The sequence below is a fragment of the Balaenoptera musculus genome, chromosome 15 (assembly GCF_009873245.2).
Source record: "Balaenoptera musculus isolate JJ_BM4_2016_0621 chromosome 15, mBalMus1.pri.v3, whole genome shotgun sequence".
NCBI classification, from domain to species: domain Eukaryota; kingdom Metazoa; phylum Chordata; class Mammalia; order Artiodactyla; family Balaenopteridae; genus Balaenoptera; species Balaenoptera musculus.
This window is the reverse complement of record NC_045799.1, coordinates 16,721,049-16,738,993: the sequence shown is the minus strand read 5'-3', so window position 1 is coordinate 16,738,993 and position 17,945 is coordinate 16,721,049. Positions and strand designations below refer to the sequence as shown.

General features: G+C 50.0%; 1 protein-coding gene across 4 annotated transcripts in view; it reads left to right on the top strand.

Moving 5' to 3' along the window:
• Positions 1 to 964: 964 nt before the first annotated feature.
• L3MBTL1 (L3MBTL histone methyl-lysine binding protein 1) overlaps positions 965 to 17,945 on the top strand; it is a 32,736-nt gene continuing 15,755 nt past the window's right edge. For all 4 annotated transcript variants that reach the window (XM_036827530.1, XM_036827529.1, XM_036827528.1 and 1 more), the window contains exons 1-12: positions 965 to 1,100; positions 1,272 to 1,498; positions 1,831 to 1,972; positions 2,294 to 2,447; positions 2,579 to 2,711; positions 3,382 to 3,466; positions 11,753 to 11,841; positions 12,335 to 12,439; positions 13,281 to 13,416; positions 13,756 to 13,847; positions 15,101 to 15,252; positions 17,639 to 17,715. In XM_036827530.1, the coding sequence (XP_036683425.1) occupies positions 965 to 1,100; positions 1,272 to 1,498; positions 1,831 to 1,972; positions 2,294 to 2,447; positions 2,579 to 2,711; positions 3,382 to 3,466; positions 11,753 to 11,841; positions 12,335 to 12,439; positions 13,281 to 13,416; positions 13,756 to 13,847; positions 15,101 to 15,252; positions 17,639 to 17,715 (1,528 nt within the window). The remainder of the gene's footprint in view (positions 1,101 to 1,271; positions 1,499 to 1,830; positions 1,973 to 2,293; positions 2,448 to 2,578; positions 2,712 to 3,381; positions 3,467 to 11,752; positions 11,842 to 12,334; positions 12,440 to 13,280; positions 13,417 to 13,755; positions 13,848 to 15,100; positions 15,253 to 17,638; positions 17,716 to 17,945) is intronic.

Below are 17,945 nucleotides of genomic sequence, written 5' to 3'. Positions count from 1 at the left end.
CAGTAGCTATGGCCAGCCCCGGTAGCTACTTAAATTTAAGTACAGTTAAACGAAATTTAAAATTCAGTTCCTCAGACACATTAGCCACATATCAAGTGCTGAGTAGCCTCATGTGGCTAGTGGCTACTGTGTTGGACAGTATAGGTATAGGACATTTCCATCATCACAGAAAATTCTACTGGACAGTGCTGGGAGGACATCTAGGACAGTGGCCAACACATTTTAGGAGTTAAGTAAATGATAGGTATTAAGCACATTTGTTATGTCACTAGGTCTTCTTTCCTATAAACTTACCTGTTCAACTAACTCTTTATTAAATGTCTCTACTGCCCTGGCTTTATTAAAGCAAAATCATGCACTGCCTGCGTTCTCATACACTACCTCTTTGCTCTTCAGATGCATACATTTCTCCAACAGATGTTTGAGTACCTACTCTGTGCTTGGGATTGGAGGGAGTGGTGGACAGGGGGCATAAAAGAACACGATCAGGAAAGATCATCTCCCAGGAAAATGAACGTGTATGAGTGAAGGAGAATCTGGTACTTGAAGGCTCTGAATCCCCGGAGGGAGAAGGGAGTGATTCTACTGGGGATGGAGGTGGGGGTTGAGAAAGAGGGGAGTTTGGACTTGGCCAGGGCTGTGCCATGAGACAGCTGGCCAGACAGAACCTTGGCCTGAAACACACTGCCTGAGACTCCCTAGAGTGGGCACATCAGTTTACAAAGCACCCTCATATCATACATGCCCATCTTACAGAGACTGGGGGAGGTGCAGGGCCTGGCCAGAGCCCTCACCTGAGTGACCTGGATAGAGCCCAGGAGCCAAACTTGATGCTGGGCTCCTAAAACACCCTACTCCCCTCAGCACTGAGGCTTTTCTCTGTGGGTGGGCAGCCCCTCCTCAAGGAGGCCTCCTACTTCCCTGATGGCCTTGGGGGCTGTGTTCCGTTTGTAGGCCTACCAGGATGGAGGGGCATGCTGAAATAGAGATGCTGGGGACACTGAAGGGGCCCTCCACAGGGGAGGTCAGCGTGCACCTGGTGCCCAGAGACAGCCCAGGTTCCGGCTCTCACCTGCCCGCTGCTGCCTTTATCATTCCAGGTGGGCATAGCCAGGGGTCTGGGGAAGAGAAGCAGCCACATACCTGCCCAAGCAGGTGTGGGTCCTGGGGAGGAGATGATACTTTTCACCTGCCTGCACACATGCATGGCAGGATTGGGGCAGGGCCACCAGGCTCATCTGTGTCGTGTCTGTCCGTGTATCTGTTCGCAGCCAGCTCGGCCACCCTTGGTCTGCCCAGCAGTGCCCTGGATGTGTCCTGCTTTCCGCGGGAGCAGATCCATGTGGGCACCCCGGAGCGAGTGGCTGGCAGCGTACCTGTCACCGCCACCGTTCTGCCACAGTTAAGCGCTGGGCCGGCGGCCAGCCCCAGCACCAGCACAGTGCGGCTCCTGGAGTGGACCGAGGCTGCGGCCCCGCCTTCTAGGAGTGGCCTGCGGGTCAGTATCTGTGGGGATTGCGGGGATCCAGAGAGCCGCAGCTGCGGGGCGGGGCCTGCGGGCCTGGAGGCGGGGCCTGAGGCGGAAGGTGGGGAAGCTGGCCAAGAGGGAGGATTCTGGGGGTGGGGCTTGGAGTGAGGGACTCTGGGGGCGTGGCTTGGAGTGCAGACCTACCCAAACGAGACATTTGCGGGGCCCTAGGGGCGTGGCTTATGGTGAATGGGTTCCGGGGGCGTGGCTTGCAGTGAGGCGGCTGGAGAGGGACCATGCTGACTAGGGGTGGGTCAAGGGCCAGTACAGGAGTCGTGGTCCTCTGACCCTCCGCACTCCAGTTCCAGATAAGCGAATACGCACCGCCGAACATGGTAGGAGCGGAGCAGCCCCCAAGCCCCGAGCTGCGGCGGGAAGGCGTGGCCGAATACGAAGATGGCGAGGCCCTGGCGGGAGGTGGCGATGCGGGCCCCCAACAACCGGGTAGGAGCCCCAGGCCCGAAGCTGGGCCCCTGCGGGAGTAGGGGGAGCCCTGAACTCCCTGAGGAGCCAAGGCCAGGGGCGTGGCCCGAGGGGGCGTGGCCCGGGTGCCTGCAGGTGTGCCCGCGCCCACGGGTCGGTCTTGGGGCGGAGAAGGCTGTGGGCCTGTGGGGCGGGGTGGAAGGGAAAGTAGGCGGGGCTGTCCGGTAGGGGAGCCCAAGGTGGGGGGACCAAAGGGGAGGCCAAGCGTGGGCTCCGAGGTGGGCGGAGCCTGAGTGTGGAAGTGATGGGTGGGAAGCCTGAGACCCTTTTGGCCCCCTGCAGAAGACCTCCCCCAGGACCCTCCAGAAGATAACCCTCAGGACCCGCCAGAGGATGATGATGGCACCTGCCAATGCCAGGCGTGTGGGCCTCAGCAAGGCGCTGGTCCAGATCCTGGTGCCTCCAATGATGGCTGCCCCCAGCTGTTCCAGGAGCGGTAAGGGGGAGGGAATTCACCTCTTCTTCTCTGCCTTCGGGCCTCAAAGCCCCACGCCTGTTCAGGGCTTAGGAGAGGGTGTGGATGGTGCAGGGTGGGTAGTTCTTTCCCTCAGGCTGCCCCTCCCTCAGGTCAGTCATAGTGGAGAACTCTTCAGGCCAGAACAACTGCACCAGCGCTTCTGAGCTCCTCAAACCCATGAAGAAAAGGAAGCACAGGGAATATCAGAGCCTATCTGAGGAGGAGTCGGAGCCGGAGGCCATGGTAGGAAGAGGGCATGGGGAGGGTAGGGGGAGGCTAGAGGCTATACCTCAATTCCACTATCCCCTCCATTAATCCAGATCATGGGGCTGGGCTAGAGAAGACACATAATGACTCACTCATCATATTTTGGGGTCCCATCCTGAGTCAGATCCTGTACTTGGTTGGAGGGAAATAAACCACTCTCCTGTTTTTCTAGAGCTCCCATCTCAGTCTAGTGGCAGGGCTAAGTCACACTGACATGAATCAGTAACCAAGTAGATGTGCAGGCAGATGGAAAGCTTCATCACTGGAGCCCCATCTCTGAGCCAGAGGCCAGGGAGCACAGGGCTCTAGTTGCAGAGAAGCTGGAAGAGACAGAGCATGAAAGTTCCACTGGGCAGGCAAAATTGGCACAGGGCAAGTATTTGTGTCCTCAGTTTCCCCACCTGGGAATGAGGAGAATTGCAGTCAGGCTGTGTAACTAGGGGGGGTGTGCTAATGTGAGTCTGTGCCCATGTGGTAAGGGACTGTCTGCCAGAGCTGTGTTCCTGCTGGTAGCCTAGAAGAATATCCATCTGTTTGGGGAAGAACACCATGTGACCAGAGAGCTAGGCAGGGGCCAGGAATAGAGGCTGAGGCTTCACGCCAATCCATGAGGACAGGAAGCTGGGATCTGGCTTGCCTTCCACAGGAGAAGCAAGAAGAAGGAAAGGATCCAGAGGGACAACCCACCACTAGCACCCCAGAAAGTGAGGAGTGGAACAGCAGCCAGCCTGGTATGATGGCCTGTGTATATATTATATTCATGTGTGTATACACCTTTGGAAGTGTGAGGCTGGGAGTGTGGGTTACCATTGTGATGGTGTGTTGTACATATACAGATGACCATATGTTAGCATGTGTGTGACAGAGAGAATGAGAGAGAGAGAGAGAGAGAGACAGTGTTTTTCGTTTGTGCATCAGTATATGTGTGTTCTTGGGGGTTATATCATGTGTTTGTTTATCCTCTTTTATCCAGTTGTGAGTAGGCCTCACAATATCCAAAGACTTGAGCAGCCTTTAATGGCACCATGTGGTATTGCTTCCCTTTGGTGGTGTGAGCAAGTCCGTACTGGTCATTGGTCTGACCTTGCTATTTGGGCCCCCATTCTGACCCTTCAGTTCTAAGAAAAATGGAACAAAGGTCATTCATAGTTAGCTCTGGCCCTCAGGTCTTCTCCGTTACCATCTCCACATTGCCATGTGACAACAGCCAACTGGAGCCAAGTAACATTTGTCACACTTATAATCACCTAGATACTGGGTAGCAATGTCTGTCTTCCTCCCTCAAAACCGAATCTCTTCTACTAAGCATTTGTATCCCTGGTCCTTAGTCCAGAGGCTGGTGTGGAGTACACTCTCAATAAATGTTTGTTCAGTGGATGAATGGAGGAGTTGTATGTTGGTGCTTCCTCTTGGACCATGGCTCAGTTGCATGAGTCACTGTCTTTCGTGTCCCAGAGAGAACCAGAGAGCGAGGTCAGTTCTAGGGCATCATTCTGCCTTGATGGATCCAGTGCCGTACAGAGGAGCGCAATCTGTGTTCAGGGCTCTGAACTCTATAGTGCCTCTTCCGTATTTTGCCCATCATAGCCAAACCAGATTTTCACCGCTCTCTCTCTCTCACCCGAGGCTGTCACACCAGAAGCCAAAGTCTTAGCTGTCATTGGTTTATGGCATCTCAAGTCTTAAATAGAGGAAGGAGTTAGTGTCTAACTACTGTTGGCTCAACTGCTCTGTCTTTCTTAAGGAAATACATTCTTTTTTTGTTTCTTGGGGCCGCACCGCTTGGCTTGTGGGATCTTAGTTGCCCGACCAGGGATCGAAGCTGGGCCATCGGCAGTGAGAGCACGGAGTCCTAACCACTGGGTCTCCAGGGAATTCCCTCCCCAGAAATACATTCTTAAACCAGCATTTTTTTTTTTTAAAGTTTTGGTTTTTTTGTTTTGTTTTGTTTTGTTTAATTTTATTTATTTATGGCTGTGTTGGGTCTTCGTTTCTGTGCGAGGGCTTTCTCTAGTTGCGGCAAGTGGGGGCCACTCTTCATCGCGGTGTGCAGGCCTCTCACTATCGCGGCCTCTCTTGTTGCGGAGCACAGGCTCCAGACGCTCAGGCTCAGCAATTGTGGCTCACGGGCCTAGTCGCGCCGCGGCATGTGGGATCTTCCCAGACCAGGGCTCAAACCCGTGTCCCCCCGCGTTGGCAGGCAGATTCTCAACCACTGCGCCACCAGGGAAGCCCTAAACCAGCATTTTTTTAGCTGGGTCCTGTTGACCAGTCTAAAGTTATCTTTTGATTCATACATTTCACCATCTCAACTGTGAACATTAGTGTGGCATTGGTTTCTGGATATTTTCTCCCTTCTGCCTTTTTTCAAGGGAAGAAACTTTATCAGTAGACAGAAGTTTGCATTTATGGCTAAAATCTTTTTCCACTCATTTTTGGGATCTTTTGGGAGAAGAATCTGGGGGTAAGGGTGGAGGTGGCAGGGCTGCTTGCATGTCCTGTGTGTGTGGATAATCTGTATTTTATCTACATTCTATTTGGCAGTTTGATGACTACCCTATTGGATTCATGTTCTAAAGACCTGACGTATCTAGTCCTGATGTAATGTTCCAATAGTTTAAGAGTTAGAACCATGTAACTCATGTACACACACTCAGCCTTCTCTCCCATATATTTCCTTCACCTTTTCAATTGTTTTGTGTGAAGCATCATTTTCTTTTTTTAAATTTATTTATTTATTTTTGGGCTGCGTTGGGTCTTTGTTGCTGCCTGCAGGCTTTCTCTAGTTGCGGCGAGCAGGGGCTACTCTTTGTTGCGGTGCGTGGGCTTCTCATTGCTGTGTCTTCTCTTGTTGTGGAGCACGGGCTCTAGGTGCCTGGGCTTCAGTAGTTGTGGCACGTGGGCTCAGTAGTTGTGGCTCACAGGCTCTAGAGCACAGGCTCAGTAGTTGCGGTGCACGGGCTTAGTTACTCCACGGTATGTGGGATCTTCCCGGACCAGGGCTTGAACCCATGTCCCCTGCTTTGGCAGGCAGATTCTTAACCACTGCACCACCAGGGAAGTTCCTCTCCTTGTGGTTTTGATTTGCATTTCCCTGACGACTAATGATGTTGAACATCTTTTCGTATGCTTGTTGGCCATTTATATATTCTCTTTGGAGAAATATTTATTCAGATCCTTGCCGTTTTCAAATTGGCTATAAGAAACACATTTCCTATCAAAATACAAGGAGTGCCATGCAGAGTTGGGGAACAAGTTGTGAATATTAAGTGTGTGATTCAGTACAAGACATTGATCAGTATGCCTCTTGCAGCAGTGCCCTCTTAAATTTACATGCAAAATTCTGTGAATTGCTCATTTTCCTGGGGAGGTGGTCCATGGCTTTCATTAGATTTTGAAAAGAGTCCATTTATACTCCGTAGAAACTGAGGGCTGGATAAACAGTAGAGCACAGCATTATGGAGCCCAGCCTCTTGAGTTTGGTCCAGGCATAGATCCCTTATACTTTTGGAACACAAGTGATGGGCTCTTCATTAAGCATTCTGTCTTAAAATGAACTGATTAAGAATTGGCAAACCATGCTCTATAAGAAGTAGATAAATACAGAGATGTATCTGTAGCAATTTGAAATGAAAAGACCCAGCCAGTGGTGGCATCCTGATGACTGCTTGTCATCAGTTGTTCTTGAACCATGGTGTTCTGTTCTTCTCTTTACATTTTTTTGTCTTTCCTGTTGACCTTCCAGTGGAAGGTCTGGCTAGAACCATTAATTTGGGAATTATCTCTACTGAAAAAACTGAAGCCATGCTGAAGAGGCTTCCAGAGAGAAGATGGGAGGGAAGTACTGTATTGATTTCTAGGGATCCACCATTAATGAGCAGGGTTAGGGTGGGAGAAAGAAAAACTGGTAATGGAAGTAGAAGAGGTGGAAGATACAGCGAAGAAAGTACAGCAAGAAGGAAATGCTGAGATGGAACAGGTGGCTGGTAGCACATGGAGATCAAGAGAGTTGAGTAATAAGACAAGATCATTGGATAGTGGCCCTGGTGACTCAAGAGAGCAATTTCATTAATGTGTAGAAGTAGGCTTAAGACTGGGTGATTAAGAAGGGAATTCGTTAAAAGAATGTTAAAGTTCTTCATAATATCCCTTTTATCTTTTTGAAGTCTGCAGGATATGTAGTGATATCCCTTTTAAAATTTCTCCTATTATTATGTGTGCCTTCTCTCTTTGTTTCTTTTTTTTCCCCAGCTTTATTGAGATATAATTGTCTTGCAACATTGTGTAAGTTTAAGGTGTACAACATGTTGATTTGATATATTCATATATTGCAAAATGATCACCACCATAGCATTACCTGTTCACATTACATAATTACCATTTCTTTTTTATGGTGAGAACATTTGAGATCTACTCTCTTAGCCACTTTCAAGTATATAATACAGCATTATTAACTCTAATCACTATGCTATACATTAGGTCCCCAGAATTTATTCACCTTATAACTGAAAGTTTATATCCTTTGACCAATATCTCCCCTTTCCCCTTACCCCCTCCCAAAGATTCTTTTTTTTTTTTTCCCAAAGATTCTTAATCAGTCTGGCCAGAGCCTTATTAATTTTATTTGTCTTTTCTTTTTTATTTCCTTTCTTTGATTTTCTTTGGGCTTATTATACTTTTCTTCTTCTAACTTCATGAGACAGATTAATTTTAATTTTCAGATTTAATTAATTTCAGTCTTCTTTCTTTTTAATATGTTCATTTGTGGCTGTCATTTCCCTCTAAATACTCCTTTGGCTGCATCTCACAGAGGTTTGTTTTTTTTTTTTTTTTTAATTGAGATATTAGTTTCAGATGTACAACCTAATGATTCGATATTTGTATATATTGTGAAATGATGACCACAATAAGTCTAGTTAACACCCATCACCACACATAGTTAGAATTTTTTTCTTGTAATGAGAGCTTTTGAGATCTACTCTCTTAGCAACTTTCAAATATACAGTACAGTGTTTTGATTTTTTTCTTCATTTTTTTTGGCTGCGTCGGGTCTTAGTTGAGGCATGTGGGATCTTTCATGGTGGCGCAGGCTCTTCGTTGAGGCATGGGGCTTCTCTCTAGTTGTGGCTTGCAGGTTTTCTCTTTCTAGTTGTGGCGCGCAGGCTCCAGGGCGCGTGGGCTCTGTAGTTTGTGGCACGCGGGGTCGCTTGTTGAGGCGCACGGGCTTAGTTGCCCCGTGGCATGTGGGATCTTAATTCCCCAACCAGGGATCAAACCCAGGACCCCTGCATTGGAAGGCAGGTTCTTTACCACTGGACCACCAGGGAAGTCCCTACAATACAGTGTTATTAACTATAGTCACTGTGCTGTACATTACATCCCCACACAGTTTTTGATATGTAGTATTTCCATTGTTGTGCTTTTGTTTAACAAACACTAAGTGCCTACCATGTATCAAGCACTGGGCTAGATGCTAAGAGTTCAGAGTAAGCAAAACACAATACCAACCCTCAAAGAGCTCACAGTCTAGCTGCAGAGAGAGCTGTTTTGTAATAGAGGTATGTAGATACAAAGGACCTTCAAAGAAGAAACACCTCATGTAATCGAGGAAGGCTCTACGGGGTAGGTTGGTGAATTCAATCCACTTATCCATGCATCCATCCATCCTTCTAGTCATTCATTTAGCAAACATTTGGTGAGCATCTATTCTGTGTAAAAACCCTGTGCTAGGTACCAGAGATATGGCTGGGTCTTGAAGGATGAGAAAAAGATAGGAGGATGGGACAGGGTGGGGACAGAATCTCTGAGGCAGAGGGATCAGCATGTGCAAAGGCACAGAGGCAAGGAAATGCAGGATGAGGCTAGTTCACTAGGGGGTTTGTATTTGTGGAAAGGTATTTGGATTTTTGGGTTTTGATTGGAAATCCAAAGCCATTGAAGACCTCAAAGCAAAAACATAACAAACCAGTTTTTATTTTAGAGATATTCTGGCAATAGATTGAGTTTTAGGCACAGTAAATTAAGAGGCTCTAGGACTAGGTTCAAAACAAGAAGGACAGAGAACATGGAGACGTGGAGATATAGTCAAGAGATAGCTAGGAGTTGGAATCAGTAGGACTCAGGCACTAAAGAATCCTGGGGAGTAAAAAAAGAAACGTAAAGGATCCCTTCCAAGCTTCCAGCTTGCATGACTGGATGAATGGTGTGGTGCTGTTGACTAGGATAGAGAATACTGAGAGGGGCAGAAGCTTTGGCAGAGAAGTTGGGAGTTTGGTTTTGGACAGCCTGACCTTGCTATGAAAGTGCTAGCCAGGGGCGTCTAGTCTAAGGGAGCAGAAATAAGCAAAGGAGCATTTCTGGAAATCAAGAGAGGATCGGTGCTACAGCCAGCCTATACGGTGCCTTTGTGCAAATTATAAAAAGGTGCCCCTTCGCAGCAGACCAATTAGAAAAAGGCAACCTGTCTTCATAGCAGACTAAGCCACGTGGCCTGGCAAGGAGCCAGGCTAGATTTCAGTCCCCATTCACCCTCTTGGCTGGGCACCTATGTATGGTACACAAACTATACAAACATGCACAGGAGCTTTGGGACTCATTTGAGCTTGGGGATGTACCTAAAGTTTCAGCCAGTTGTTCACCATGGAACAAGGATGCATGAAACTGGAGGAGGCTGGGGGCTTGGTCAGGGAGGGAGTCTAGTCATTACTAAAAGGTTTAGTGGTCAGGCCTCTCTCTAGTGGATTACATTTAATCTCTTTTCTCATCTGTGAAAAGGATTACCACCAGCCCTGCCTATCATGTCCAGACAATGTTAGGATTAAAGGAGACCATGTATATGAAGTCTCTGAACCATCCCTGTACCCCCAGTTTCTGGCACCAGACATGGTGCATGGGAGGTACCCCTACATGGTAAAAGGAATGGTTAAGGTAGAAGGAAGTGGTGGGCGATGGTAAGCTGTAAAGACTGTGTGCTTGTTATGCGTTATGACTATGAGAGAATCCAGGTAATAAAGGCCCAGGGAGGGAAGTGGTGGGGAGGATGGGAGGGTAAGGAAGGGAGGGTGAGGGGTGTCAGGTGAAGACGTCAGACGTCTCTACTATGGCATGGGGGGCTTAGAGCTTGGCTATGTTGGAGTATGGCTAAAGAGAAATGAACTTGGAATTAAAGAGCCAAGGCGGGGCCGAATTGCCTGAGATGAGAAATCTGACAGCTCATCAGCTCCTTGGCTTGTGTTATAGTTTGGGAAGAGTGAGACAAAAAGAAAGATGTCATCCACAGAGAATTGGGTGCTGTAAAGGGATTGGTAAATAGTACTGGTGATTTGAAAAAACAGGTATTATGCAGGATGATGTGGAATGCCAGTGGCCAGAAACAGCAAGGTGATGATAAGCCTGGCATCCTGAAGCCTCCTCCCTGCCCCTCCCCCTACACTGTAAGTCCAGATGAGGACCGAGTGGCAACAGTGAGAGTTTCTTGAGGGACCATAGTGGGTGATGTGTTCTAAGGCAGGGGTCCCCAACCCCCGGGCCGTGGATCGGTACTGGTCCGGTCTTCGGCCTGCTAGGAACTGGGCTGCAGAGCAGGAGGTGAATGGCAGGCAAGCGAGTGAAGCTTCATCTGCCGCTCCCCTTACCCCCGACCCCATCGCTCGCATTACCACCTGAACCATCGCCTCCGCCCCCCTCCATGGAAAAACTCTTCCACGAAACCTGGTCCCTGGTGCCAAAAAGGTTGGGGACCGCTATTCTAAGGGGCGACCCAGGTTTCACTCAGGACAAAGGGGAGTTGGCAGAGCAGTGCTCTAGGTTGCTGTGTCGGTGTAGGTCTCAGAGTTTCCTGGCTTAGTTGATCTGTTGGTGAAGAAAATACCTGCTTTGGCCCATCTGGGTTAGATGGTTGGGATCTCAAGCTTCAGTGGAGTGACTGGTGAACTTAGGCAGCTCCTAGGAGCCATGTAGGTTCCAATTAAGGAAAAAGCTTCTTCCTGAGTGACAAACCACTCCACAGCAGAATGACCCAGAGCAATAGCCAAGCGAGCCAGAGCTAGGCAGAGCGAGAATCCAGATCAGACAGACTTAGTGGAGACCTAGGAAGGATCCAGTATTTCATAAGGATCTTTTACTCACAGCGTCTCACTTACTCTTCCTGATGACCCTCTCTGGTAGACAAAGTGATCTGCATTTGACAGATGACAAAATTGAGGCACGGAAATTTCTAGAAGAAGCTGGAGCTATTCACCCAAGCGATATGAATTGATTGTGGCAGATTTTTTCAGGCTGACGTTGGGAGCTTACCTTACATGTTGCCAGCTTTTCCCATCTTTAAAGGATGTTTCGCCTCTGTGTTGGAGGCCAGGACTCCATCTCAGGCTAAATTGAAGGTCCCACAGGGGGATTCAGCTCCCCCCTCCCCAGGACCTGGAGACTCCGAGGGCTGTAGGCTCTGACCAAAGTATGTGTGGGTGAGCGTGTGTTTGTGTGCACTCTGTGTGTATGTCTGGGGTGTGTGTGTGGAATCAGTCTCTACTCTGTGGGCACGCCAAGCACACGTACATACATTTTGTCTCTATGTGACTCTGTCAGTGCTCAGAGGAAGAAGAATCGGGAAAAGGGGGTTTCTTCTTTCTGTGTGGTCTCTTCTGTTTCTTCCTCATTGCATGTTTTCCTCCCATCTCTCTTTTTCCTCTTCTTTCCCGGTGAGCTTAGGTGGTGCTGTGATTAAGTCCTCTGGCTCAGGATTTGTCACACAGCTTTGTCCCTCTGTGGTTGAGACTCTGTAACCTCTGTTAGTCAGTCCCTAATCCGAAGTGCTTTTGCTGACAGTAGGCCGGGGGGTGGGGCGGGACGGACAGAATTCGGTACAGCCCGCTGTGTGCGGCACCTCATGGCTGAGTGGGACCAGAGGGCAGCACGCGATCACAGACACAAGTGTGTTTTGGAGGTTAAGGTAGAGTGGGGTTGGAAGATAGTATTTGAGGAGCAGCCCAGGGGTCAGCCTGTCTGTCTCCTGCCCACAGCCTCAGGGGAGAAGAAGGAAGGCTGGTCGTGGGAATCCTACCTTGAGGAGCAGGAGGCCATCACTGCCCCCGTCAGCCTCTTCCAGGACGTGAGTCACATACTTTCCTCCTAGTAAGAGCTTGTCTTCCCAGCCCAGGGACTCACCACCAAACTCAGGCCTTCTGGTGTTTTCTGCGTCTGACATCCCTCAAAGGACTTGCAGAACGGAAGGTGGAAAGACTCGTTAGGGGCCCCGAGTAGAAAAAGGCTCACCGAAAGGGGCTTCCTCGGTGGGAAGAAATAGGGGAGTGGGACCCAGGCTCACCCATCACTGGGCCTGCAGACTTTTGAATTCTGGTGCTTTCTAATCAATTCTGATCTTTCCATGACTTGGGTAAGAGAGAGCCCTGACATCCATTTTTCGAGGGACCTAGGAGCTAGTCTGTCCTGCTTTGGATCCCTGCACTAAAGATCCCCAAATAAGTTACCCCTTTGGTAGTACTGGGCAGGTGGAGCCCAAAGGCAGTTCCTTTGCCCCAAGCCCACTCAGCAAGGGTAAGGCTGGAGGGAAGCTGAGCCCTCTCCCATCTGTGCGTTGACAGTACCAGGCGGTCACCCATAACAAGAATGGCTTCAAACCGGGCATGAAGTTGGAAGGCATTGACCCTCAGCACCCAAGCATGTACTTCATCCTCACCGTGGCTGAGGTGAGCTGAGGCTGGCACCCCCACCCTGGTGACGCCTCTCAGGATGGCTTGAAGGAGCCAGCCGGGGGCACGGAGGGCCCGGACTCACATGAGGGGGGCACTGCACTGCCCTCAGAAAGGGGAGGGGAACGCGCAGAAAGCTAAAAAACGAACAAAAAGCAGGCGAAGGGTCGGGGTGGTGCGGGGATGGTGGCACGAGTCCAGCAAGGTCCTTGTCTTCTTCGGAGCTCACAGTTGTGTGGGGGTCAGCCAGATAAACAGCAACAGCCGCAGGGGTGATGACAGATGTGACCAGGGGGCACTGAGGGGACAGGAGCGGCTTCAGAGACGAAGGGCCTCCGTTGCTGAGTCTCGAGAGATGAGTTGTGAATGAATAGGATGTTCCGGGCACAAGAGGCAAAGCCAACGGAAGCTCTGGGGCGTGGAATGCCACGTTCAAGGGCGCCATGCTCAAGGAGCCGCCATCAGCTTGCTGAGGTCTGAGCAGTGAGAGAAGGTAGCAGAAGGAAAGGTCCCCGGGGGCCCTGAGCAGGCCTGAGCCTTGGACACTGCCCTTGGGAGTCTATCCAGGGTTCAAAGGGGCCAGAGAGTGCCTTAGAATCTACCTGTCTTGTGCCCAGAGCTCAGGGCTCATGAGTATGTGAACCATCCTCATTGCAGGATGGGAGGGCGTGGGGCAAAGTGCAGGATGCAGGGAAACCTGGGGGTGAGGAGGGGTGGAGTGGGGAACCTGCTAGCACCGGAGCCCCTGAGACGCCAGGCCGGGCCAGGAGAGGTGAGGGAAGGGGAGCGCGGCAACTGCTGGCATCGGCGTCCCTGTGCTTCCCCCTCATGGGGCCAGGTGTGTGGCTACCGCCTACGTCTGCACTTCGATGGGTATTCCGAGTGCCACGACTTCTGGATCAATGCCAGTTCCCCTGACATTCATCCCGCTGGCTGGTTCGAGAAGACGGGGCACAAGCTGCAGCCCCCCAAAGGTAAGGCCTAGCTGGGTTGGTGCCAGTGAGGCAGTGAGCCTCCCAGACCTGCCCCCACCCCTTGCTGGTGGTACCTCCTTCCCTGTTCCCATTGCACAGTCAGCCTCTCTGCATCTCATCCTGCTATGCCTCGGCCCCAGGGCTTCTGCTTTGCCCTTGCCCTTTGAGCGGACGCCCACCTAGGTTGTGTCCTGCTTCGTCAGGGGTTCCCTGGGCAGGTTCTCGAGGCCTGTGGGGTCCTCAGGCCTGCCTGATTCTGCTGCTTCAGTGTGGGGTGCGCACGCCGTGGCCCAGCCTCTGTCTGCACGGTGCTCTGTTCTTCCCCCCCGAGGGGCCTAGGTTACAAGGAGGAGGAGTTCAGCTGGAGCCATTACCTGCGCAGCACAAGAACCCAGGCTGCCCCCAAGCACCTGTTTGTGAGCCAGAGCCACGTGAGTGCCCCTGAGCAAGCAGACATGTGCCTCCCAGGATAGAGTCACTGCAGCCGGCCAGGCTCTCTGACTCAGCAGACAAGCACTCATCTACTGGTGCCCCCAGCTGGGCTCTGGTCCTCACCAGATGGGAGGGGTCCACTGGGCAGGGCCAGAGGAGGAAGCCGATTACGGGGTTCCCCCAGTTCCCTCCCTCCTCCCTACCGCTGAAATCCTCTCCTCCGCACATCCCCCTCCGAGCCTGGGCACTGAGGTGTCATTCTTCTTTTAGGCTTGGGTTTCTCTGCAGTTCTTGGTGTCAGGTCCAAGCCTCTATTCTGGGAGTGGCTTTTTCCTTCCTTTTGACCAACATTGAGGCTTTCCCATTTGGTTCCAACACTCACCCCCTGTCTTTCTCTCTGTTCAAGGCAGCCGGCAACTTTATCCCGCAGCTAAAATATCTCCTAATCCCAAGCAAAAGGTTTGAGAGATATATAGGGAACTCCCAGTACAACTGTTACCATATGGAAAGTCCAGGGCCCCCGTGGGCCAGGGGCTGTGCCATGCTGTCCAGGAATGGGCAGGTACCCCCAGCCCCAGTCCAGCCCCAGAGATCATACTTACAGGTTCCCATGTGACCGGTGGGCTTCTACCAGCTATTGTGACGGAGGATGCAGATTTTTAAATCAAACTGTTTAAGTCCTGTCCCCACCGTTGACCAGCTTTGTGGTCCTGGGCAAGTCACTTAATTTATAAAATGGGGGTGATAATACCCATCTCCCTAGGGCTGTGGTAAAGATTGAGGGAGGTGATGGCTTTTGGAGTTTATGCCTGACACGTGGCAGGTGCCTCCCTGCCCTCCCTCCCCGCTCCCTGCCTCACCTGTCAGCTCCTCTTTCTCCGCCACCCCGCTGTGGACCCACCTGCCTCAGCCCAGGCTGGGCCAGGCTTGTCTGGGGAGGGGAGGCTTGTGCTCAGCCTGGCAGACTCTTTGGGTGAGGGTGTAGCCTCGTGTTAGTCACTCATCTTCTGCCACAGTGAGGCTTCCTCTGAGAGTCCCTTGGAGGCCAGAAATTCCTGAGTGGCTCAGGGCTGGGGTTTATGATTCTGCCCTGGAGGGACCCTCTTTCTCAGCCTCTTTCTCCCGCCCTCCTCCCTGCCCACCCGCCAGGCACGACCCCCAGGGAACCTACTCCTCTTCCTTTGCCGGCGGGTCCTGGGCCAGCACAAGCCAGCCTGGGCCTGGCCGTGGCAGCCCCTCTTCTTGCCCCCAGAGTCCCCCACCCCTGGGCTTCCAGGTGGGCATGAAGCTGGAGGCCGTGGACCGCATGAACCCATCCCTGATCTGCGTGGCCAGTGTGACCGACGTGGTGGACAGCCGCTTCCTGGTGCACTTTGACAACTGGGATGACACTTATGACTACTGGTAGTGGGAGGACCCAGACTTGGCCCTGGGGGGTGGGGACGGGGGTGGGGAGGGGATGGCGGGGGCGGGAGGCTTCACGTAGACCCAGCCCAGCCCTGACGTATTGCTCGGGGGACAATTGACTGCCCTGTGGATTTGATCTACATCATTTATTAATTATGATGGCAATTAAATATTTCATCTAAAAGTACCAAGGTTAAGATGAGCAAACCCCTGTGACCCATGATTGTCCCTGAGATATTAAGGTGCTATTAGAGTTTTTAGTTACTGTTGGAATTTTCTGACTGTCTCACCTCATCTGTCTCACTCTCACTCAGAAGTAACATGAGGGTGTGCCCTGTCGCCGTGATCTCATAGGACAGCAGATTTAGGACCTCGAAGTTTCATCTGGGACAGTGAATAATTCTTTTTTTTTTAAATTTAATTTTATTTATTTTTTTATACAGCAGGTTCTTATTAGTTATCCATTTTATACATATCAGTGTATACATGTCAATCCCAATCTCCCAATTCATCCCACCACCGCCCCCACCCTGCCACTTCCCCCCTTGGTGTCCATACGTTTGTTCTCTACATCTGTGTCTCTATTTCTGCCCTGCAAACCGGTTCATCTGTACCATTTTTCTAGGTTCCACATATATGCGTTAATATATGATATTTGTTTTTCTCTTTCTGACTTACTTCACTCTGTATGACAGTCTCTAGATCCATCCACGTCTCTACAAATGACCCAATTTCGTTCCTTTTTATGGCTGAGTAATATTCCATTGTATATATGTGCCACATCACCTTTATCCATTCGTCTGTTGATGGGCATTTAGGTGGCTTCCATGATCTGGCTATTGTAAATAGTGCTGCAACGAACACTGGAGTGCATGTGTCTTTTTTTTTTTTTTTTTTTTTATTTATTTTTGGCTGTGTTGGGTCTTTGTTGCTGCGTGCGGGCTTTCTTTAGTTGCAGCAAGCGGGGGCTACTCTTCATTGCAGTGGCTTCTCTTGTTGCAGAGCACAGGCTCTAGGCGCGTGGGCTTCAGTAGTTGTGGCACGTGGGCTCAGTAGTTGTGGCTCGCGGGCTCTAGAGCGCAGGCTCAGTAGTTGTGGCGCACGGGCTTAGTTGCTCCGCGGCATGTGGGATCTTCCCGGACCAGGGCTCGAACCTGTGTCTCCTGCATTGGCAGGCGGATTCTTAACCACTGTGCCACCAGGGAAGTCCCGCATGTGTCTTTTTGAATTATGGTTTTCTCTGGGTATATGCCCAGTAGTGGGATTGCTGGGTCATATGGTAATTCTATTTTTAGTTTTTTAAGGAACCTCCATACTGTTCTCCATAGTGGCTGTATCAATTTACATTCCCACCAACAGTGCAAGAGGGTTCCCTTTTCTCCACACCCTCTCCAGCATTCGTTGTTTGTAGATTTTCTGATGATGCCCATTCTAACTGGTGTGAGGTGATACCTCATTGTAGTTTTGATTTGCATTTCTCTAATAATTAGTGATGCTGATCAGCTTTTCACGTGCTTCTTGACCATCTGTCTTCTTTGGAGAAATGTCTGTTTAGGTCTTCTGCCCATTTTTGGATTGGGTTGTTTGTTTTTTTAATATTGAGCTGCATGAGCTGTTTATATATTTTGGAGATTAATCCTTTGTCCATTGATTCATTTGCAAATATTTTCTCCCATTCTGAGGGTTGTCTTTTTGTCTTGTTTGTAGTTTCCTTTGCTTTGCAAAAGTTTTTAAGTTTCATTAGGTCCCATTTGTTTATTTTTGCTCTTATTTCCATTACTCTAGGAGGTGGATCAAAAAAGATCTTGATGTGATTTATGTCAAAGAGTGTTCTTCCTATGTTTTCCTCTGAGTTTTATAGTGTCTGGTCTTACATTTAGGTCTCTAATCCATTTTGAGTTTATTTTTGTGTATGGTGTTAGGGAGTATTCTAATTTCATTCTTTTACATGTAGCTGTCCAGTTTTCCCAGCACCACTTACTGAAGAGACTGTCTTTTCTCCATTGTATATCTTTGCCTCCTTTGTCATAGATTAGTTGACCATAGGTGCGTGGGTTTATCTCTGGGCTTTCTATCCTGTTCCATCGATCTGTATTTCTGTTTTTGTGCCAGTACCATATTGTCTTGATTACTGTAGCTTTGTAGTATAGTCTGAAGTCAGGGAGTCTGATTCCTCCAGCTCTCTTTTTTTCCCTCAAGACTGCTTTGGCTATTCGGGGTCTTTTGTGTCTCCATACGAATTTTAAGATTTTTTGTTCTAGTTCTGTAAAAAATGCCATTGGTAATTTGATAGGGATTGCATTGAATCTGTAGATTGCTTTGGGTAGTAGAGTCATTTTCACAAGATTGATTCTTGGGACAGTGAATAATTCTTGCGTTTCAGGTGTGATCCCAGCAGCCCCTACATCCACCCGGTGGGCTGGTGCCAGAAGCAAGGAAAGCCCCTCACCCCTCCACAAGGTGACCCTGCAGCCTGAGCCAACCCCCCTCTCCCTGGTCCCTTACCAGTATCTCATTAGCTGGGTCTTTAGGGGGCAGGGTGAGGGGACAAATGTGGCCTGGAGCCTTAGATTCTTTGCCTGGGAGTTGAGAACCCTCTGATCTTAGGAGAGGCCTGTCAAACCCTGACTCTGTTAAGGTTGAAGGGAAGAAAGTTAGATGACCCCCCACCTCAGCAAGGGAGCAGGAGT